General features: G+C 38.1%; 1 protein-coding gene across 1 annotated transcript; it reads left to right on the top strand.

Annotated features, from left to right (window-relative positions):
• Positions 1-3,620: 3,620 nt before the first annotated feature.
• LOC133287251 (plant UBX domain-containing protein 4-like) lies at positions 3,621-21,635 on the top strand. The gene is made up of 4 exons (XM_061484816.1): positions 3,621-3,908; positions 19,815-20,100; positions 20,461-20,556; positions 20,811-21,635. The coding sequence occupies exons 1-4, from the start codon at positions 3,760-3,762 to the stop codon at positions 21,189-21,191; spliced, it is 912 nt and encodes a 303-aa protein (XP_061340800.1). The 5' UTR covers positions 3,621-3,759; the 3' UTR covers positions 21,192-21,635.
• Positions 21,636-23,578: the final 1,943 nt, after the last annotated feature.

The following is a 23,578-nucleotide window of genomic DNA, read 5'->3' as shown; positions in this document are numbered from 1 at the left end:
GGAATCAAATGAGGTATTTATTTCTCGCGATGTTAATTTTCATGAGGATAAATTTCCTTTTGCTCTACACAACAGGCTTTCTTCTTCTCAAACTGGTATACCGCATGCAAATCCGAAAATTTATGAACCACCATGTGCCAATTTACCCGAACCAGTTTCTGACGTGGTGAGTTCGACTTCAGCAGCTTCCGACGCGGTGGTTGCGTCTCTTGCAGCTTCTGACGCGGTGACTTCAGCTTCCGACACAGTAGTGGTATCCCCAGCAGTTTCTGAAGCGGTGAATGTGCCTTCATCTTCCGAGAATACTGATGCTAATTCTTCTCATTTGTCTCCTATTATTACCTCTCACGATAGGGGGAGCTCTCCATCTTCCATGTTGCCAATGGTTGCACCGAATCAACGTGCGCGAAGACAGCATAAAGCTCCTACCTATCTTAGTGACTATCAATGCAATTCCATGACTACACCCTCTTCTACCAACATCACTCCTTCAGTCGCCTCAGGTAAACCGTATCCTATAGATCAATTTTTGTCTAACAATAAATTTTCTACGCAGCATCAGAGATTTATTGCAGCTGTTAGTGCACATATTGAACCCACTACGTTCAAGGAGGCCATGCAAAATAAAATGTGGCAAGTAGCTATGCAACTCGAAATTGATGCATTGGAAGCAAATAAAACTTGGGTTATTACTAACTTGCCTCCTGGAAAGAAAGTTATTCCTTGCAAATGGGTGTTCCACATAAAATACAAATCTGATGGCTCCATTGAACGTTATAAAGCACGTTTAGTCAGATTGAAGGAGAAGACTATACAGAAACATTCGCACCTGTAGCAAAAATGGTTAGTGTGCGTACTTTTTTATCCGTGGCTGTTGCAAAGGGTTGGGAGTTACATCAACTTGACGTTCAAAATGCTTTTGTTCATGGTGATCTCAATGAAGAAGTCTACATGAGATTCCCTCCAGGATTCACTAATAGCTCTCCAGGTCAGGCTTGTAAACTTCAAAAATCCCTCTACGATTTAAAGCAATCACCTAGAAACTGGTTTGCCAAGCTTCGCCTTTCACTTATTTCCTTTGGTTTTCAACAATCCAAAGCTGATTATACACTTTTTACATATTCTACTGGTGATAAATTTGTTGCAGTTTTGGTTTATGTGGATGATGTTATTTTAGCAAGTAATAATTCTGCTATTTGTCTTCAAGTAAAATCACATCTCCACACTTGGTTTAAAATCAAGGATCTTGATAAGCTGAAATATTTCCTCGGTATTGAACTTGCAAGAAGCTCTACTGGTTTATTTTTATGCCAGCAAAAATTTGCGCTGGATCTTCTTAAAGAATGTGGTTTACTTGGTTGCAAACCAGTTGATTTTCCTATGGAGCAGAATGTCAAGTTAGCACTAGATGATAGTCCTGCTTTTTCAAACCCTACACGATATAGAAGACTTGTAGGAAGGTTAATATATCTTACTATCACCCGTCCTGAGCTCAGCTATACAGTCCATTATTTATCTCAGTTCATGCAGCATCCGAAGCAAGCTCATTATGATGCAGTCATCCGAGTACTTCGTTATATTAAAAGAAATCCAGGACAATGGATTCTTCTTCAATCAGATCGTGACATTCAACTTAAAGCCTTTTGTGATTCAGATTGGGCAACCTGCCCTATTACAAGACGGTCTGTCACAGGTTATTTTGTTATTCTTGGCAATTCTCCTATTTCCTGGAAAACTAAGAAACAACATACTGTTTCTCGATCTTCCGCTGAAGCTGAATACCGATCAATGGCAAGTACTACAGCTGAGCTTCTATGGCTTAAATATTTTCTTCAATCTCTTGGTGTTCATCATACTCAATCCATGAAATTATTTTGTGATAGTCAATCTGCTCTTCACATAGCTTCAAATCCGGTTTTCCATGAGCGCACCAAACACATTGAGCTAGACTGCCATTTTGTTCGTGAGCATCTCATGTCAAAAACAATTTCTACAGCTTATATCAAGACCTCCTTACAACCAGCTGACATTCTTACTAAGGCTCTTGGTAAAAAACAGTTTGAATTTTTAATGTCCAAGTTGGGCATCTCCTCCCTCCCTGATCCAACTTGAGGAGGAGTATTGGGATAAGATTGTATAGATTAATTTGTTATTCTTTTGTTTGTTAGCTGATATGAGTTGTTAAATAATATTCTTGATCAGTGTAAATCTGTTGTATTATTTTTAGGAAAGTTTAAATATTCTGATAAGATTTTAGTTAGGTTGTTTTGGTTTTCCTTTGTATCATGACTTTATTTAAACAAGCCTTTAGCTGTTCAATCAATCAAGTCACATATTTCAAATATTCTTGTTATAGATGATGGAAGGGAAATGTGTTGCCAAAAAGAATTCTAAAGAAGTAAGTATTAGTTGACGATGGGAAAAAACTAAAGTATAATGAATATCTTGATATTTTCATACTCATATATAATTAAAACTATCTGGCTTGATATTTTAGACAATTTATCCCATGACTTAATCAACAGGAAATAAACAATTAATATGTGCGTAGCACGGATACTCATGCTTTCAAAAAAGTGATTAAACTTCTATTTTAGATAATTTTACCACTATTATGAAACAAAAGGTTAAAAAAATAGCTAAAAGAAAGTAATAGAAGATAATTAAAAGAAACTAAGTAACAAATACAAAAGATAACTAGAAGAAAAACAGATAAAAAAGAAAGAAAACGTTATAATTTTTTATTACATTATGGCGTCTTTTTTTTCTATCATACATTATACGTCACATCAAACATGTCCTAAATGTATGGAAAACTGAGAAAGTTATATTTATTTTATATTTTTTTATTACTTTTATTACTAAATTTTAATTGTTGATATTCGTCAATCTAACGGTTATTATTTATTGTGTCACACTTATTAATTAATTATTAATTTTTAACAAATTATAATCATTAGATTGACCATTAAGATTTGATAATAAGAAATAATAAGAAAAAAAGTAATAAATATAACATTTTCCAAATGAATGATCGAAATTATTTCTCCCAATTATAATTTGGGGTTAAGTTTTTTGGGTTATTGACATCTCTCGTTATATTATTTATAATATCACACATTTTTTTTAATAAAACTACTTTTATTAATAATCATGAAATGTTTAATACATAATAATTTGTTAATTTTTTTACATCATATAATTACCTTTTTTATTTTTTCCTTATATTTGATAACTAAAATTATACGTAAAAAAAGTTGTGACGCAAATTTCAGGATTGATACTTTTTGACTTTTTGTTCTGGACTTAATATTGTTGAGTCAATTTTCGTTAGAGATGATATATTTATGTTTATTAATTATAAATAAACTCAAATTAAAAAATAATTTATTTAACATAAATCATTTTAAAATTCATTATGTTACTCCTAAATTTTTTTATCATATTCATATTTTCTAAATTTTAGATTAAATAATAAAAGTTAAAATTATTAAAAAAATTACTACGTCTGAAATTTATATTTGTATTGTTACAAAAAAATGCCATATATTCATGAAAAATCACAATTATACAGTTGAATCTTGCTATTTTATTTTGTCATCTTAAAAGGAAGACACAGATCGAAGGCGCAAAGCATTACGTTACGCGTGACATTGTTCACTCTTGTACGCGCCTCCGATGCGCGTAACATATAAGAGAGATTCGTGAAGCGAAACGCGAGGTATTGTCTTCTCTCTGTGTGTGTGTGCTGTGAAATCAATGGCATCACGGGACAACAAGAAGACATCAAAACCGTCGAGCAGTCGAGCCGGCGGAATCCGCACGCTCTCCGATCTGAACCGTCCATCTGCCGATTCCGACAGCGACTCCGATGGCCTTCAGGAGTATTACACCGGCGGCGAGAAGAGGTTCTCTCTCTCTCTCTCTCTCTCTCTCCTTCAATTGCGATACAAATAGGCGGTGATGAATAGGGGACTTTTTGGGAATTCGTGAGTTAACATATAGGAAACCATTTGATTCGGGTTAATTGTAATTTGCTTGGAGATTGGCATCTTCATGGTGATAATATGTTATTTGAAAACTTATTAAGGCATTAAAACTGATAAAAATCACGCTTTTGCTGAGCGGTTTTATAGTTTTACTTTGAAAGTATTTTGCTTAAACTTAGGGTTACTTCTTCTGGTATAGGAATGCATTGGGCTTATGAAAATTCATTCAATTTGTTAAAGAATGGGACCAAATAATCAATCCTTAAAGCTTCAAACAGGCATTCTCTTTACTCTTTCTGGGTTTATTGACAATGCTTTTGTTTCAAGTCAATGAGAGCCTTTTGAAGTCTGTATTGACTTGTGTAGAGCTTTATATTATGAGATATGACTTTAAGCATTGCTCACTTGATTGTTTAAGCTGTTTCAAGTTTACAAAATTTGAACTTATTGTACTATTTTTTATTTTTTTTTGTATAATAATGGAAAACAAAAAAACTACAGATCTCTAATCAAACGGGGCCACGCCACGCCCCTAAAATCATTCTCCCAAACCCCAATACACCCTTGAGGGGGGACCTCAAACAAAACAGTCTCCCGTCCTAAGGAATGAGAAAATCCAGCAAGCCAATCAGCAACCCCATTTCCTTCTCTAAAAATATGAACAAAATGTGTTTACCAATCGAGATTCCTCATCTGTACAATCTTCCTGACCAGGCCAGCATGTGGATGGCTTGGAGGGAAGCCAACTCTGATCATATCCAGCACCACTTGAGAGTTTCCTTCGATGATAACTTTCCTATAACCCTTGTTCCAGGAAATTTGAAGGCCCAATAAAATACCCCGGAGTTCTGCCTCCACAGAACTTCCAGCTCCCAAGTTTCTTGCAAAACCCCAAACCCAGTGACCAGAGCCATCCCTTAGTACTCCCCCACAACCACTTTGTCTATTTCTTCTTAAGGCAGATCCATCAGTATTAACTTTTATCCACCCAGAGGGGGGAGGATCCCATTGTATGAGCTTCTCCACTCGAGTGCAGGCCTGAAGGCCAGTATCCTTGTATAATTTTTTTGCATCTAAAAACGTCAACAGATATGAACGGCTAGCTCTAGCAATCACCTCCACTGTACTGTTCTTATTCTCAAAGATTAGACTATTTCTTTCTCTCCATATAAACCAACAGATGATTCCAAAGAGAGTACTACCTTTCATATCACCTAGCACGCTAGATTTATAAGACATATTGGTAGACAACCAAACATGAAGGGGAAGATTAATAAAATCCAACCACTTATCTGGGCTAATAAACAGCTTCCATAGATTTTGAGCCCATTGACAATCACGCATAACATGGCTACCGGTTTCAGAATGTGAGTTACACTTGGGGCATGCGTTGGAGTCAGATAGGTGTCTTTGGTATCTCCTCTGATTAGTGAGTAAATTGTCTCCAAGTAGTAGCCAGAGAAAAGTCTTGATCCTGGGTGGCCCATCCCACTCCCAAACTACATTCCACTTGGGTTGTTGTTGGGGAGTATCCTCAATGCAAAGACTGTTGATGGTAGATTTAACAGAGAAAAGACCGTCATGGGAGTAGTCCCAAATTACTCGGTCATCTCCATCATCCGGCTGAGGAGGGCAAGTACCTGCAATAAAATTCAAGGCATCACGTGTTAGGAAATTTTGGAGCTCCTGCCACTTCCATTCTCCTTGATGGTTAACCATTTGGGCTATACTAGCATACTGGGTTTCTAAAGGAATGGCTTGGGTAGTATGATCAATAAGAGGACCAATGGGCAACCACTTATCATTCCAAAACGAGCTCCCAACACCATTTCCTATCATAATTCTTGACCCTTCAAAAATATTAGGCCAAACCCGGGAGAGGCCAAGCCAGAGGTTGGAGTTACTAGCTCTTTTCTTAATCTTGGGCAACAAACCCTCCTCCACCTTATATTTGTTCTTTAGAACCCCCACCCAGAGGTCCTCCTTATGTGTTAAAATCCCATGACCAACCTTCATAAGGCAAGCTTTGTTCGTTTTTCTCAGGCTTCTAATTCCCAAGCCACCATCTTCCTTGGCTTTACAAATAGTATTCCACGGTAAGGCATGGATTTTCCTGGATTCCTGACTGGAGCCCCACACAAAACCTCTCATTTTTTTTTCCACTTCATCACAAGTTCCAAGGGAGATGAGGGAAGTTTGCATGAAATATGTAGGAAGCATTGCAAGGACAGATTTAGTAAGCACAACCCTTCCTGCCATAGATAAGGATTTCGCTTTCCAAGCACTAAGCTTGCTATTGGTCTTGTCAATAATATGCCTGAAGGTATTCTTATTGACTCTCTTATGCAGAATAGGAATTCCCAAGTATTTTCCTAAGTCAGCAGTTGGTGTGAAGTCCATTATCTGACACAACTCCCTCCTCTTGACATGGTTCACATTCCTTGAGAAGAAACACCTCGTTTTGTTATTAATGATCTTTTGCCCGGATGCACTACAAAAGTGGCTCAGAATATAAGAGATCAAGCTGGCTTGGTCACTTGAAGCTTCCGTGAATAGGAGGAGATCATCTGCAAAGAACAAATGAGAGATAGGGGGACCTTTTTTTCCCCAGTTTGATGGGTCTCCATTTCTTTTGGGCTACTGCTGCACTGACGATATGGCCAAGTCTTTCTATGCACAGCACAAAAAGGTAGGGGGAGAGGGGATCTCCTTGCCTAATCCCTCTGGTTGGACTAAATTCTTCCGTGTTGGCACCATTCCAAAGAAGATTCTATTGGAATATAAGACTGAAATGTATTTTTTTCATATATAGATTGACACCCCAAAGGGTTCTATTTATACATATTACAAGGTAGTTAAGGAGATGAAGTAATAAATAAAATACACAGTAACCGAAGAGGCATCACACTATTCAAAGATACTAGTAGCTAGAAACAAGTAAAAGACTCTAGAATATTCTACACTCCCCCTCAAGTTGGGAGATATATATTGATCATCCCCAACTTGCTTATTAAATCCTCAAAGATGGGTTTATGTAATCCTTTGGTGAGAATGTCGGCTGTTTGCTCCTTGGTAGGTATATATGACAAACATACACTACCCTCCTCTAATTTTTCTTTAATAAAATGACGATCAACCTCCACATGTTTGGTTCTATCATGATGTACAGGATTTTGAGCAATACTGACTGCAGCCTTATTATCACAATAGAGTCTGACAGGTAGAGAATAAGATATCTTTAACTCTTCAAGGAGTCTTCTTAACCAGATTCCTTCACAAATGCCATGGGCTAGCGCCCGAAATTCTGCTTCTGCACTGCTTCTGGCAACAACAGTTTGTTTCTTACTTCTCCAAGTCACAAGATTTCCCCAGACATAGGTACAATATCCTGAAGTGGATCTTCGGTCCATTGCAGAACCAGCCCAATCAGCATCTGTATAGATTTCTATCATCCTCTTGTGTCCCCTTTTAAAGAGCATTCCTCGACCAGGGGTGTTTTTGAGGTACTTGAGGATTCTATAAACCGCACTAAGGTGTTTTTCCTTAGGAGAATGCATGAATTGGCTAACCATGCTAACTGCAAATGCAATATCAGGCCGAGTGTGAGATAAGTAGATCAGCTTCCCTACCAACCTTTGGTACTGCTCCCTGTCAACATCTTTTCCATCTTCAATTCCCAATTTAATATTGGGTTCAACAGGAGTTTCTACTGGCTTGCACCCGAGCATACCTGTTTCTTGTAGCAGGTCTAGGATATATTTCTTCTGAGATAAGGAAATTCCGGCCTTGCTACGAGCAACTTCCATTCCAAGGAAATATTTGAGTGATCCAAGATCCTTCAGTTCAAACTGATTAGCTAAACCCCCCTTTAAAGATTTTATTTCCTCCCAGTCATCACCAGTGACAATTATGTCATCAACATAAACAATGAGGATAGCAATTTTGCCACTATCGGAGTGTTTAAAAAATAAAGTGTGATCAGTCTGAGCTTGGACAAATCCTCTTTCTTTAACAACACGAGTAAACTTTTCAAACCACTCTCTAGGGGATTGTTTAAGTCCATAAAGAGACTTCTTCAACTTGCATACTGAACCATCTCCCTCTTCAAAACCAGGTGGTGGATCCATGTAAACTTCCTCATGTAAGTCCCCATTTAAGAAGGCATTCTTTACGTCCAATTGATGCAAGGGCCAATCAAGGTTGGCAGCAAGTGATAGTAGGACTCGGATAGAGTTAAGTTTGGTAATGGGAGCAAACGTCTCCTGATAGTCTATCCCATAAGTCTGAGTAAATCCTTTGGCAACCAATCTGGCCTTATATTTGTTGATGCTGTTATCTGCATTAAATTTTATTGTGAATACCCATTTGCAACCTACAGTTTTCTTTCCTCTGGGAAGTGCCACGGATTCCCAAGTTCCATTTTTCTTAAGTGCATCCATTTCTTCAAAAACTGCATCCCTCCATTTAGGGTCATTAAGTGCCTCTTGGATATTTTTTGGTATTTTTGTACTGTCTAATATAGTGTTGAAAGCACGAAAACCTGGAGATAACTTTTCATATGAAATGTAATGAGAAATAGGATGAGCAGTGCAAGATCTAGTACCTTTTCGAAGGGCAATGGGCATATCTAGGTCAGATGTACCGGTGTTCTCAAGTGGATTGCTGGAACTAGGACTCGGGTCAGAACTCTGGCAGTCTAGAGGATCTTGAGGAGATTTACGCCTGCTGTAGATTTTTCCCCATTTACCGGGAGGATCTCAAGGATACGCCTGCTGTAGATTTACGCCTGCTGTAGATCAGTATGTAAAGGCAATCAAGGATATGTATGATGGGGCTACTACATGTGTAAAAGCTTGTAACGGATCATCAAGTTATTTTCCTATCACGGTAGGTGTACACCAAGGGTCGGCTCTAGTCCTTACCTCTTTGCCTTAGTTATGGATGAACTAACAAAAGATATTCAAGAGGAAGTGCCATGGTGTATGCTTTTTGCAGACGATATTGTGCTTATTGATGAGAGCAAGGAGGGTGTTAATAGAAAACTTGAATTGTGGAGAAGCACATTGGAATCTAGAGGATTCACATTAAGTCGAAGCAAGACTGAGTATCTGAAGTGTGAGTTTTCTCTGGTACGAGATGAGGACCAAGAACCTGTGCATCTAAATGGTCAAGAGGTACCCAAAAAAGATGCTTTTAAATACTTGGGCTCCATTTTACAAAACGGTGGAGAGATTGATGAGGATGTAAATCACAGAATCAGAGCAGGGTGGATGAAATGGCGCAGTGCATCTGCTTTTTTGTGTGACCGCAAAATCCCCCTGAAGTTAAAAGGAAAATTCTATAAAACGGCAGTAAGACCGGCAATGCTATATGGAGCAGAATGCTGGCCAGCACATAGGCAACATGAGCATAAGATGGGAGTAGCAGAGATGAGGATGTTAAGGTGGATGTGTGGTTACACAAGGATGGATAAGATAAGAAATGAAGATATTCGACGAAAGGTCGGAGTAGTACCGGTAGCCGAGAAGATGAGAGAACATAGATTGAGGTGGTTTGGGCACGTGATGAGAAGACCCATGGATGCTCCTGTAAGAACAGAAGTTTGTTACCAAGAGCTCAACACAAAAAGAGGCAGAGGTAGACCGAAGCTTACTTGGGGGAAAGTAGTAAAACAAGATTTAATGGAGTGGGATATAGATTGGCGGACAATATGTCTTAGAACGGAATGGAGAAAAGCTATAAGTATGGTGGAGGGTTAGACCCGCTGTTATTCCTATGTTCCAGATGGTCCCTTTTTAGTCCTTTTCCCCTTCATTTCCCCCACTTCTTCTTGTCCCTTTCTTTTTTACTTTTATTTATTTATATATACATATATTGTTATTTTATTTTATCTTATTTTATATTTTTATTTTATCTGTTTATTTTTGTTTTTATTTTTTTTTTATTTTTTTTTTATTTTTTTTATTTTTTATTTTTATTTTTTTTTTATTTTCAACCGTTTTGTATCTTTCATGTGGGTTCATCTACCACCGACCCCAATTAATTTGGGATAAAGGTGTTGTTGATGTTGATGTTGATGTACCGGGAGGATCTCCAGTCTCTGGTACAGTTGTTGTCCTTTTCTCCTGTTCATTAACTCCCCCTGTCTCCATAGGTAAAGAAACAACACTTGTTTCCAAGGGTAAAGGTAAGACAGTAGAATTATTTGGAATCCAAGACTTGTCTTCATTTACACCAATAGACTCCCCCTGAAGAGAAGTCAAAGGAAAAAATGATTGTGTTTCATAAAAGGTAACATCCATAAAAACAAAGACCTTTCGAAGAGAAGGTGAGTAGCATTTGTACCCTTTTTGATTAGGAGGATATCCTATGAAGACACATCTAACAGACTTAGGATCAAGTTTTGACCTTTGATGTGGAGGAATGTGAACAAAAGCCACACAGCCAAACAACTTTGGAGGAAGGGAAGAGAAAGCCCGAAAGGAGGGGAAAAAACGGGTAAGGCAAGATAGGGGAGAATGAAAATCCAGGACACGAGAGGGCATCCGATTGATGAGATATGAGGCAGTCAATACAGCCTCCCCCCATAGGTATTTAGGGACATGCATCGTAAACAAGAGGGCTCTAGCAACTTCAATGAGATGTCTATTTTTTCTTTCGGCCACCCCATTTTGTTGAGGGGTGTTAGGACAAGAACTTTGATGGATAATACCTTGCTTGGTTAGGAAATCCCCAAGAACTGAATTAAAATATTCAGTACCGTTGTCAGTTCGCAGGATTTGGATAGAGGTCTGGAATTGAGTTCGTACCATAGCATGAAAGTTTTTAAAAGTGGCTGCAGCTTCAGACTTATCCTTTAGAAGATATACCCAGCATACTCTAGAATGATCATCAATGAAAGTAATAAACCAACGAGTTCCAGATATATTTTTTTCACGAGCTGGCCCCCAAATATCACTATGGATCAATGTAAATGGAGACGAAACATTATAATCTCTGAGGGAATAAGAAACACGAGAGTGTTTTGCAAACTGACAATCATCACAAAAAAAGGAACTTGGTTTTTTATTGATAAATAAGTTTGGAAACAACTTTTGAAGATAAAAGAAATTTGGGTGTCCTAAACGACGATGCCACAACAAAACATCATTACAATCGTCTGATAAACATAAAGAGTGATTTGCAAAAATTCTCTTTTCATGAGAATCTTCTTCAAAATAGTAAAGTCCTTCTTCCTCTCTAGCACTGCCAATCATCAGCCCCGAATCCTGTTCCTGAAAAACACAAGTTTTGGCAGAGAATTTAGCAACGCAATGCAATTCAGAGGAAAGTTTACTAATAGAGATAAGGTTACAAGTAAGAGAAGGGACATGAAGGACAGAGTTCAGAGTAATATGATCAGAGAGCTTAATGGATCCCTTTCCCGCAATATTAGAGAAACTACCATCAGCAGTCCTTATTCGTGACGGGTGATAATAAGGGGTATAAGAACAAAACAAGGATGCATTACCTGTCATATGACCAGAGGCTCCTGAATCAAGAATCCAACGACTACTACGATCAACATGGAATGCCATACCTTGTTGAGCAACATGACTAGTTGCCTCAGCAGATTGAGACATCACCTTCTGGAATTGCTCATACTGAGCTTTCGGGATGAATACACCATCGGAGTTTGGAGAGGCACGAGACTCCTCACCCTTATCATCAGAAGAGATTTGATAAGCACGACCCTTGTTCAGTCCCTTTGTTTTCCAGTTTGGTGGTTTTCCATGAATTTCCCAACATTTTTCGCGAGTGTGACCACTCTTATTGCAATGAGAACACCATCGGTCAGAACGTTTTGCATCACTAGGGGGACGAGGAGTATGTTTTGCTACTAGGGCAGATACATTGGAGGATTTAGAGTTCTTGTCTCCCAACATTACCTTTCGGCGAAGTTCCTCCCGTCGTACCATAGAAAAAGCAGCTGCAATGGAAGGTAACAGGTTCTGCCCCAATATCCTTCCACGAACATCATCAAGATCACGATTAAGGCCAGCAAGAAAATCATAGAGACGTCTTTTCTCTAAATAACTCTTAAACCTTGCATTAGCTTCTAAACCTTGAAGATTTGCTGCATCATAAAGATCCAACTCCTGCCACAGAGTTTTTAAAGCAAGAAAGTATTCAGTAACAGACATCCCCTCTTGATGTAACTCTCTTACCTTGGTGTTGAGTTCAAAAGCTTGAGAAGCATTGCCTAGGTCAGAATAATATTCTTTAACAGCATCCCAAATTTCCTGAGCCGTATCAAGAAACAAATAAGTTTGACTGATATCAGGATCCATGGAGTTAGTCAACCAGGTCATGACCAAGGCATTTTCAGTCATCCATTTATCATAATCAGGATCATCAGCTTCGGGTTTTTCCTTTTTTCCATCAAGATACCCCATTTTCCCTTTTGCTTGGATAAACAGCTTGACAGATTGATGCCATTGCACATAATTCTTACCGTTTAAACGGTGGTTAGTAATCTGTATAGCTGGGTTGTCTCCAGAAGACGAAGAACAGGAAAGAGGAGAGACACCGGAAACATTACCAGATAATTTTTCAGAATGCTTATTCTCATCCTCATTATTTCCAACTTCCATCGTTCTAAAAAGAAAGAGAGCAGGTCACGCCTATTGTCTTTGATAACAAAGAGGAAACAACTGGACTTAGCAAGAAAAGTGATCCAATCGTGATTTAAACCCTCAGAACAGGAAGAGGGAAGCCAGGCGAGCTGTTCTGTGGAAGCCGCGTGACAAACGGAAGCCAGCAGGGTGGCGCGTGGCTCACACGCGCCGGAGAAGCAGATCTGTGGTGGCGGCGCGTGGAGGCGCGTGGCTGACGGTCCGGCGACGGGGCTGACGTGGGTCGACTCGGAAATGGCTTCTGAGTTCAGTGGTGGTCTTGGTTTCGTGATTGAAGGGGTCCAGATATGATTTCTGAATTGTAAAAAAAACGAAACCGTGAAAAAAAAGGAAAAAAAAAGACTATGGAGGTTTACAAGAAGACCACAGGATAACCTGCTCTTGATACCATATTGGAATATAAGACTGAAATGTATTTTTTTCATATATAGATTGACACCCCAAAGGGTTCTATTTATACATATTACAAGGTAGTTAAGGAGATGAAGTAATAAATAAAATACACAGTAACCGAAGAGGCATCACACTATTCAAAGATACTAGTAGCTAGAAACAAGTAAAAGACTCTAGAATATTCTACAGATTCATAGTAGAGGAGGTTACACAAGCCATTATAAGCTTCACCATGGAAGTAGGCATCCCAGCAACTTGGAGGGTATCCTTAAGGAAAGCCCAGTTCACTCTATCATACGCTTTCTCCAGATCCACCTTAATAGCCATCCATCCTTTCTTTCCTCTCTTTGACCTCATCAAGTGGAATATCTCCTGGCTAATAATAATGTTATCCGGAGGCATGTCTTCCCTTTACAAAACTGCACTGATTAGGCATGATAAGCTTACTCATGTGGTTTTTTAACCGAGAAGCAATAACTTTGGTAATTACCTTGTATATGACATTGCACAGGCTTATGGGCCTGAACTGGCTTATAGACTCCGGATTGTCAATTTTGGGGATTAAGCAAATCAAGGTTTGGTTGATATCTGCCACTTTTTTGGGGTCATTAAAATATCCTTGATGAGCTTTAAAACAGAATTTCTCACTCTATCCCATTGAGATTGAAAAAAGACCGCATGCAGCTCATCCACTCCAGGAGCTTTAAAGGGATTCATGCTGAAAACTATGCTCCTAACCTCAGCTTGGCTAGGGGCAGATTCAAAAAGCCTCCAAATATTGTTGGACAAGTGGCTTCAATACTCAAGAGGGGGGGTGAATTGAGTTTTACAAAATCTTTTCGCAAAGTGCTTCCTTTGATATTTTAAAGACTATTTCTTCAATAAAGTGATTTAATAAGGAAAAATCTAAGTGTGAGAGCAAGTGTAGAGATTAACAAAGTAAGCAAGCGAATGGATAAAGACAATCTAAAAATGCAATTTCAATACTTAAGTAAAGAGGTAAAGGCTAGAGAAATTGCAAACTAGATGTATCCTGGTTCGGTCACCACCACCGTGACCTACGTCCAGACTGAAGTCGCTCGATCAATACTTTTCACTAACTATCAACCTTGAGGGTGTTTGACAAACCTCTACAACCTTTCAAGACTTCGGGCTCTTGATGCCTCACAATTTTTCACTCCAAATTTTCTTAGGAATTTGGTGACCTCTCTAGTATAGGGTTCACTCCCCTCTCAAATCAAGAAGTAAAATTGAGGTGATTAAAAGTGGCTAAGTACTCTCAAAGTACAGATTGCACAAATTGAAGAACTAATAGATATATAGCTTCAAAGGAAAGATGAGCTCAAGTGTATGCAATGAGTAAAGTAAGTAATCAATGAGCAATAATGGGCTAGAATGAGTAATAAAGGTTCAATAAATGATCTATGGTCGTCCACTGTTCATCACAGCTGATGTGGGTATTTATATTGACACCTCTTTAGAAAACTAGCCGTTTCTAGCCGTTTATAGCCGTTGTAATCCGTACATATCCGGATATTTATCGGGCTCATATCCGGATATTGATATCCGGATATTCTCAGTGCAATATCCGGATATTTCATGGCAGCACCCTTTTTGCACGAATTCTGAGTCTCTTGTCATTCAAAAATGTTTCTATGACTTGTAATTCCTGAAATTGGTTATGGAAACTGTCTTTGAAGTGTTTAAATCATGTAGGTACCTTTTTCAAATCAATTTTGGACAAATCAAACCTTTTGTTTTGACATTTCTTTAAAGATGCATTCTTTTGAAATATATGAGTGATGAATGAATTTGAGCTCATGCAATGCTAGAATCCATACACCTTTACATATTTTTCCTAAGTCCTAAATGAATATACCATTTGAGATTTTGGACTTGGATTGATGCTTGAGACTTGATGCTTGCATACTTTCACATTTGCTTGAGTTTCTTTTGGATGTTGCTTCGTCCTTGAGCATTCCTTTTTGAGTTCATTTGTTATCATCAAAACTATGTTGACGTGGAATCATCAAGTGTATGTATGTTGCTACCACATCATCACTTTGATCATCAAATATGACCATCCAGGGCTGGAAAGAGGCCCCCAATACAAAGGGCAGGAGGGTTTTGGGACTCCTCAGCGTAGAGGAGTTTGAAATAATTTGTGGCTAAGGATTTGAGCTCCTCTGGTTCTTCTACCCAATCACCCTCCCCATTTTTCAAGGATTTAATCTTGTTTCTCCTGGTGCGAGCAACAGTGGCTGAATGGAAGAACTTGGAATTTCTATCACCAAAGGCCATCCAATTACACCTGGATCTTTGGAACCAAGTAAACTCTTCTTGGATATATATAGCATTTAACTCTTGCCAAAGGGACCTGTGGAACCTCTCCAAAGATTCATCTGTGCCTCTGCATAGCTGCTCATCAACCCCCCTAAGCCTTCTCTGGATCTGTCGTTTCTTTTTCTGGGCTTCCATGAAGTTGCTCTGATGCCAAAACGTAGTTACCGTATGGAATTTATCAACTGCAGGGCCCCACTCCGTATTAATCTGCCATCAATCATCTACAACATCCTTAAAACTACCATTTGTCAGCCAAGCAGCAAGGAACCGGAAAGGTCTAGGACCCACAGGTGGGGCAGTAGAGGAATCATCTGTCAGCAGCAAAGGCCTGTGATCAGAGCCATAAAACAGAAGGTGATACACAGACCTGTTAGGGAACCCCAAAAGCCAGGCCTCATTAGCTACTAGTCTATCAATTCTTTCATGAAGACAACCTCTCTTCCAAGTAAATCTAGGGCCAGAGCACCCCAGATCAGAGAGGCTGCAATCACTCAAGCAGGAAGAGAATTCCTGAATACTGTTCCAGCAAACACCAGCCCCTCCTTGTTTCTCTCTTTCCTCCAGAATTGCATTAAAATCACCCATCATAGCCCAGTTCACCACACCATCCGCTCCAATTCTCCTCAGATCTTCCCAAAGTTTCCTTCTCTCAATTCTCCTAGGGCTTCCATAGACAAAAGTGAAATGTTCCTCCTTAGCTTCACCTAACCAGATCAGTTTGGAATGCACAAACTGATGGTTATCCTCCAAGATATTTACAGAGGTTAAATTTTTATTCCAAAGGATCCAAATGCCTCCTGAGAATCCCACTGCGTCTCTTCTGAAGAAACTATCAAACCCCAAACTTCGTATAACGCTATTAGCCTTTTTACCGCTAATTCTGGTTTCTAGCAAGGCTAGAACTTGTATCTTATTCTGGAAGACCAGGTCTTTAATTGAGGTGGAGAATCCCTTTTTCCCCACACCTCTGCAATTCCATGTGCACACTATCATAAAAAATGATTGGAAAAGGAACAAAAGAATCTTCTGGATCCAACTAGACCAACCCATTGATTTTCCTCTCTCCATCTACATTTGTGATATTGTCCAACACCATGGATACTCTGCCCTCTAGGCCTATCAACTTCCCTTTCTCACTGTCATCAGGGGGATTTTCTTTTGGAATGGGGTTAGGACCTAATTCGGACCCAGACTCCAGAATTTTCATTTTGCTGCAGCTTGGTATGCTATTCGTGGGCACTCTTCTCGAAGTGGGAGCCCCTTGATTCCTTCCCTTGCTGCTATTTCTATTGACAAGAATAGCCTCCCTGCTGGAAGATTTAAGAAAAGGGCCCTTAGTATGATCTTGAGTAGAAAAATGAGCTAACCTCTGCTTCTCAGGGGTTTTGAAGCCTAGAGGTGACCCCTGTTTTGGGCCTGAACTGACAGCACTCCCCTTTCTCCTTCTGTTTTCTGGGCTTCTTTTCGGTTGCATCTTTTCATTAGAAAATTTCAGGTCCCTGCTCTCTGGACCTGTGGGGGAAGGTTCCAGTCCTGGGGTGCTTACATCTTTTTCCTCTCCTAAAGGACCAAATCTCGAGCCAGATCCTTGGTACTTCTGTCCATGCCTGTATTGGTCTCCTTCGGGTTTCTCCTTATCTATACGTTATCCTTGGATTTCGGGTTCAAAGTCATCCTCTTGTTATTTCTCCTCTGTACGGTCATCCAGTTCCCAAAGCCATCCACTTCCTGGCTTTTTTCAACCCCTCCTATGGTGTTACTCTCGTCATGACTATGATCAGAATGTTGGCCAGCTGCGGTTTCCCCTGTACCTCCCTCAGGCTTCTTAATATTAACAGGATTCAGCAAACACTGATCCTTCCTATGGCCATATTTGCCACAGCAGAAGCATATAAGGTGTAACCCTTCATAGCCTATATACAGTTGTCTTTGCTCAATTCTAAATTTAGACAAAAGACTCTTGCTTAAATCTACTTTAACACAGATGCAGGCGAATTTACCTCGATCTGTTACCTCCTCATGTTGTCCTGAACCTCCAGTCCGCAGGGAGTTTTCGTTAATCTTTAGGGTCCGCCCCACCATGTTACCCATCCTCCAAAGGTCCTTGTATGTATAGAATTCCCGAGGTACGCCTGGGATCCCGATCCAAACTGCCAACTTCTTCACTTTGTCATCGTAAGGATCGAAGTTAGGTCTCCAACGTTGAACTATGAGGTAGTGGTCAGCTAATATCCACAGGGCCTGTTGCTGGACAAAGCAGTAATCTTGAGCTTTCTCAAACTCAACCAAGTAGTGGTTATTTTCCAAATCCAGGACCTTATATGTTCCTTCAAGGTTCCACAACTTTTATAATTTGCTCCAGAGAAATTTTGACCCTAGTCGTTTCCCCATGAGTTTCACTATCAGGGATTGACGTCATTTTTTGCACTGCTCCAGCTTCTCCAAGACATCGAATTGGAAGAAAGGATTTAGTAGGTCATCCTCCCCCGTTTTCTCATACGCTTTCATCGCTTCCTTTTCCTCATCTTCGTCTCTTTTACATTGGGCTAACCAGTCGTCCTCTTCATCTCCCTGGACCTCATCCCACACTCCATTGACACTGATTAGCTGGTTCTTGTAGGATACCAGTTTGCGGTGGGTCCTGCGAGCCTCTTCGTTCAACTCCACGGCCACATCTAGCGCTTCCATTTCAACATTGGGAGCTCCCTTCTCACCTTCGACCTCCATTGTGCCCACAATCGGAGTTCCCTCAAGCATTACAAGATCCACCATCACTTCCCCCTTCGCTTTCTTATTTTCCCTGGTGCTAATTTCATCCCCATCAGTGGTTGGGGGCCTTCCTTTTTTCTCCACCATCAAAATGCGTTCGAACCCTAGCAGAGCTTAAAAAAGAATTCCCACGTGCGCACGCGCTTACCTTTTGTCCTAAGGGTATATTAATTTATTGTACTATACTTTGAACATATAGATACCAATAGTTATATGCCTATATTTTTTTAAAGATGTTTTGAGATAGTATTTAAAATATGAGTTTATTATCTCCTACACACAAATAAAAGTGTGTGGACCCATATTTTCTCTTTCTCTTTCTTCTCCTTACATTGGTCCACATGGGTTTCACATAATTTTATGTGTGTGTAAAAAATAAAATTTATCGAGAAATATTAAACCCTTAAAATATTTACTTTTAAGCTATGTTTGGATGGATGGAGTGAAATGGTTCAAGGAACTCAACCCATTGTTGGAGAGTTTTTAAGGTAATGAAGTGGAATGGTTGAGGATGGGAACCCAAACCACTCCTTACCACTCAAACTCTCAAAATTTTCACACCCTCCAATTTGAAGGGTTTGGAATGGAATACTTCTTTAATATTTGAAGATGGTCATTTACAATTTTAACCCTTGACACTCTACTCTTAAGGGGTGTTTGGTTCAAGTTTTTGGAGAGGATTACCGGTAATCCTTCTTTGGTAAATGTAATTACCACGTTTGGTAGAAGGAATAAATTACGATTCCCAGATATCCAAGGATTACCGGTAATTTGATTTATAAAGAAAAGTCACTATTCAGATTACCAAAAATAATATGGTAATTCGGAATACCAATCAGAATACCAAGTAAAGGGAAAACACAACAATAAATTTTGAGACAAAAATACCCCAATACACATAAAAATCTAGACCCAATCTATCAATTACAAAAGTAAAAATAGTTTGGGGTTATTTTTGTTAAATAACCTCATATTCCAAGTCATATTTCGTTCTAAACCAAATATGGAATCAATAATTTTTACCCAATATTCCCGGTAATATTTTGGCGAACCAAACACATCTTTCGTAAGATTCCAAGTAAACTCAATTTCTACTGAATTCCCATTAATCATGATTCCCGGTCACCAAAAAATTTCTCTTGTACCAAACACATCCTTAACCTTTTTGCGACGACTAGGTAATTAAAAGGGTGATGCTAGAAGATAAATTTATAATATAATCTACTCAGTAAATTACCGTTGTTACTCCAGACAGTGGAAAAGGGCTCCCCACCATTCCCTCATTGAAAACTTCAAACAGTATAGTGGTACCTTTCCAACCACACCACTACATCCTCAAAACTCCCAAAATAGCCTTATGCTTTGCTCTTCTAGAACCTCAAGCACCTTTTAGTGAAAAGTCACTTTTGACAACCTTGATTGGAACTGTTCGAATTTTGTTGGCTTCAAAATATGTATACTCATGTTGATTAAATAAGGATAGTACATCTATAATCATGCTTTCTAAACTTCAAGTTTAATGTACATATACTGTTTATTGATGTTACTAATTCTGCGCAAGATGTACAGATAAACACGTCTATTTTTCAGTTGTTTTATGATTTGATGCTTTTCTATTGATTGTTATTGTACATTGTATGTCCAGTGGAATGCTTGTCCAGGATCCTTCTAAGGGAAATGATGTGGATGCAATTTTCAATCAAGCTAGGCAACTTGGAGCTGTAGAAAGGCCTCTTGATCAACTTCAGGAACCTCCAAGGTCAACTAGCTTTACTGGAACTGGAAGGTTACTCACGGGGGAATCTGTACAATCTACTTCTCAGCAACCTGAGTCTGTTATTCACAACATTGTTTTTTGGAGTGATGGTTTCACTGTAAATGATGGACCTTTGAGGAGATTGGACGATCCTGAAAATGCCTCATTTCTGGAGGTAACTGCATTTAAGATTCTGATTCCATAAATGGATTGGAGGGTAAAATATATTGGAAGTAGAAGTTTGCGTACCCAAAAAGACAAGTTCCGAGTATTAGAAGATTGATTTTTTGTTAGTTTTATTCAGGGAATAACGAATGTTCCCAACAAATTTCACTTTTGACTTACTGCACATTTTTATTAAATTCTCTCTGAAACCCAGCATATGTTGTTGTTTAAGTGTTCTCTAGGTTGCTTGTATAATCTCTTTATGAGTCTATGTGAAAATGTCCCAGATGTGTGCAGGCTACTATTACTTTCTTCTTGGTTGCATCAAAGGTTTAATTTTGTTAAACATATTTGCTATTTTTGAATGCAGAGCATTAAAAAATCTGAATGTCCCAAAGAGCTTGAACCTGCAGATAGGAGGTCCTCTGTTAATGTTAACCTCATAAGGAGGAACGAGAACTATCCTGTGAGTTTTCTGTTTGAGTTCTTTGGTTTGTCTCTATCCAAATTTTTTTATTTATTTTTTTGATAAATTTGTCTCTATCCAATTTAATATGAAACCAGGACGAATTTAGTTGCCATTTTATTAGTTTTTGAAGCTTTTTAAGTTTCACATTTTGAAGTGCAATCCAGGTCTTTTGTTATGCATAATAACTTATATCTGAAATCGCACGTCCAATGTATAAAATTGTAAATGCATTTTGTTTGTCATACTTGCAGGAACCCAAAAAGCGCCATGTTCCATTTCAGGGAGTGGGAAGAACTCTTGGAAGCAGCTCTACTTCAGGGGAACCTGAGCCAACTGTTGCCTCGACACCTTCTAACACAGGTCCAGCCCCTTCTGCTGGCCTGGTGGTTGATCAATCATTGCCATCAACCTCGATACAACTCAGGTTAGGTGATGGAACCCGCTTGATATCACATTTTAATTATCACCACACGATCAGCGACATTCGTGCCTTCATCGATGCATCTAGACCTGGGGGTCAGCAGAATTATCAACTTCAGATGATGAGTTTCCCTCCAAAGGTTCTAGCTGATGAAACTCAGACTATAGAACAGGCAGGACTAGCAAATTCAGTCGTCATGCAGAAATTCTAGCAAACTGCTGCTTCATGGTCATTAGTCATTACTAGGAAAATGCTGCAATGAAGTGATCCAGTTTTATTAAGGGCTTCTAGACGTGAGGTGCTGTTACTGTCATTAACAAAAACAACTAGGAACCCCCCGGTGTTGGGGGGATATTTTCTTTTTGTTGCTCAAGCTTTATCAAGTACTCTATTTGCTTTAGAATCAGTTGGATGGCTTAGCCTTGGACCTAATTATTTGTGTTATGATGATTGTGTTATGCTAGCTGGGCCTCAGGACTGAATTTGGTAGTATGTTGAACACTTCAATTGAACTGTAGGATAATGCTCACCTCTGCCAGTTTTTGAATATGTGCTTTTAAGTGTGGTCATATATCCTGTAAAGAAACAAAGCCGCAGCATACTTTTGCTTAGACTCTGCGAGCATACCCTTAAACAAGGGCGAAAGAACATAAGGGGCGGTGTTTTTGGTTACTAAGAATCTAGAGATTTAAAGCAATATATGTGCTAGTGGTGAGGAAACCTTGTATGGATGCTGCTGTCACAACTTTAAGCGATAATGGAAGTGTATGAATAATTTGACATTTTAATACAACCAAATAATAAAATCAGCGGTCATTGAATGATGAGAATTAAGATTGAATAAACAAGGTTTAGCACCCAAAAATTAACAATCGTGACAGGTACTACTAGTAACAAAATTAAATTCCATGCTTCATCTTTCCGGACCACATTGAGGACGCTTTGACATGGGATAAAAATATGATATATCATCACACAGTTATTAGAAGAATAATTGAGCACAACAATATAATTGTGTAAGATAAATTGTATTTTTGAATGGTAAAGTCATAGTGAAATACATAATTTTAGAATGTTAAAATTTCTACATCTCAATATTCACAAGCATTTTATCCGCTTTGAATCGTTTTTAGTTGTTACATTCAACGTTAGAGACCTTTTTAAAAACAAATAAATTAAAAAGGCATTATAAGTACCTCTTGATTTCATAAAAATGTATGTGTTCAAATGAAACCACAATCAAGGGTCTAAATGTATGACTTCTTTATATAAAATGGAAGCAACTTTACATTTTTATTTTTATTTTAGAAAATAAGAAGAAAGAAAAGCTTGTAGTCTCCCATTTTGTCCACAGAAAGATCTAGATGCATTGAGATGAAGAGAAAAATTATTCAAAATTACAAGCAGCTGCCGCACATTGATGTGTAGCCTATTTGTTTTACCTACAGTCTGGAGTCAAAATCCATTCTTTCTTCCTTCCTCAGAGCGCCCCATGGTGGCATTAAGTACATGCTAAAACAAACAGGCCTTAATCTGCATGTCTCGTGTGGCGAGATCAAGGTATGTTTGAATTCTGTTTTTAAATATTTTTTATTTTTATTTTTAGAAAGAAAAAAATAATTGGTTAAGACCTATTTTGTAAAAAAAATTCTATAAATTATTTTTTTAGTTTTTAAAATTAAATTTAGAATGTTTGAAAGTGTTTTTGTTTTTTTTTTTAAAAAACTGTTTTGAATATGAATTTTAAAAATTAATTTTAAGAGTAAAAAAACAAAAAAAAAAACTTATTTGAATGTAGTTAAACTAAAGTTATAAAAAAGTTGTAATTATTTAAAAAATGCCATTAATGAAGATTTGAATTACAAGAATGCCATCATAAAATAATTATTTCAAGTATTGATATTTACAAAATTGCTATTAATAAATTCTGATATTAACGAAATTGTCACCGCCAAAACAAAAAAAATCAAATAACAGCTTTGGAGAACATTCGCATGTTGTTTTGGTTTTTCAGATTAAAAAAAATGCATTCTTTTAGAAATTATTTTGCAAAACAATCATTTCCAGTCAGTTGTTTTTATTTTGTATTTTATTTTTAATTTTTAAAAAAATACAAAAAAAAACATCTATTTTATTAAATATTCTACAAAATAATTTTAAGCAAAAAAAAAAAAAGCAAAACACAATCACCCAAGTCATTTTAATTCAGTTCACCAATCGGCATAGGCTTTTATTAATTGGGCGCCTTAATGGTATCTTGGGCATGTGTGGAATGATATGTTAGAATAGAAAGAAAATGAAAGGAGGTAATGATTAGACACGAATCGCGATCCTGGTTTGGTTTTTAAGTATGGAAAGAAAGGGACTTGAATGGAAAGGATTTGACGGGATCCCACAATTTTCTATCCTTTCCCAATCAGGTTCGAAGCAAGATAAAAAAAAAAGGAGAGAAGGGATTTGTTGGCTTTATCATACATTTACGAGTTTTGTTTTCTTCCTTTAGGAAATAAAAAATAAAAAGAAAGTCATACTGATAACTTATTTTTGTTTATAACTTCTCATAATTATATATTAATTGTTGATTTTTGTCAATCAACA

This window comes from Gastrolobium bilobum, unplaced genomic scaffold, assembly GCF_033153095.1.
Source record: "Gastrolobium bilobum isolate Gb01-03AN ecotype WA unplaced genomic scaffold, APGP_CSIRO_Gbil_v1 utg609, whole genome shotgun sequence".
Taxonomy (NCBI): Eukaryota; Viridiplantae; Streptophyta; class Magnoliopsida; order Fabales; family Fabaceae; genus Gastrolobium; species Gastrolobium bilobum.
This window is presented reverse-complemented; position numbering and strand designations above follow the sequence as displayed.

Coding starts and splice junctions, on each gene's coding strand:
- LOC133287251 (XM_061484816.1), top strand. CDS start 3,760: ATGGCATCACGGGACAACAAGAAGACATCAAAACCGTCGAGCAGTCGA. Junction 20,101..20,460: donor AAAATGCCTCATTTCTGGAG/GTAACTGCATTT, acceptor TTTTGAATGCAG/AGCATTAAAAAATCTGAATG. Junction 20,557..20,810: donor GGAGGAACGAGAACTATCCT/GTGAGTTTTCTG, acceptor TCATACTTGCAG/GAACCCAAAAAGCGCCATGT.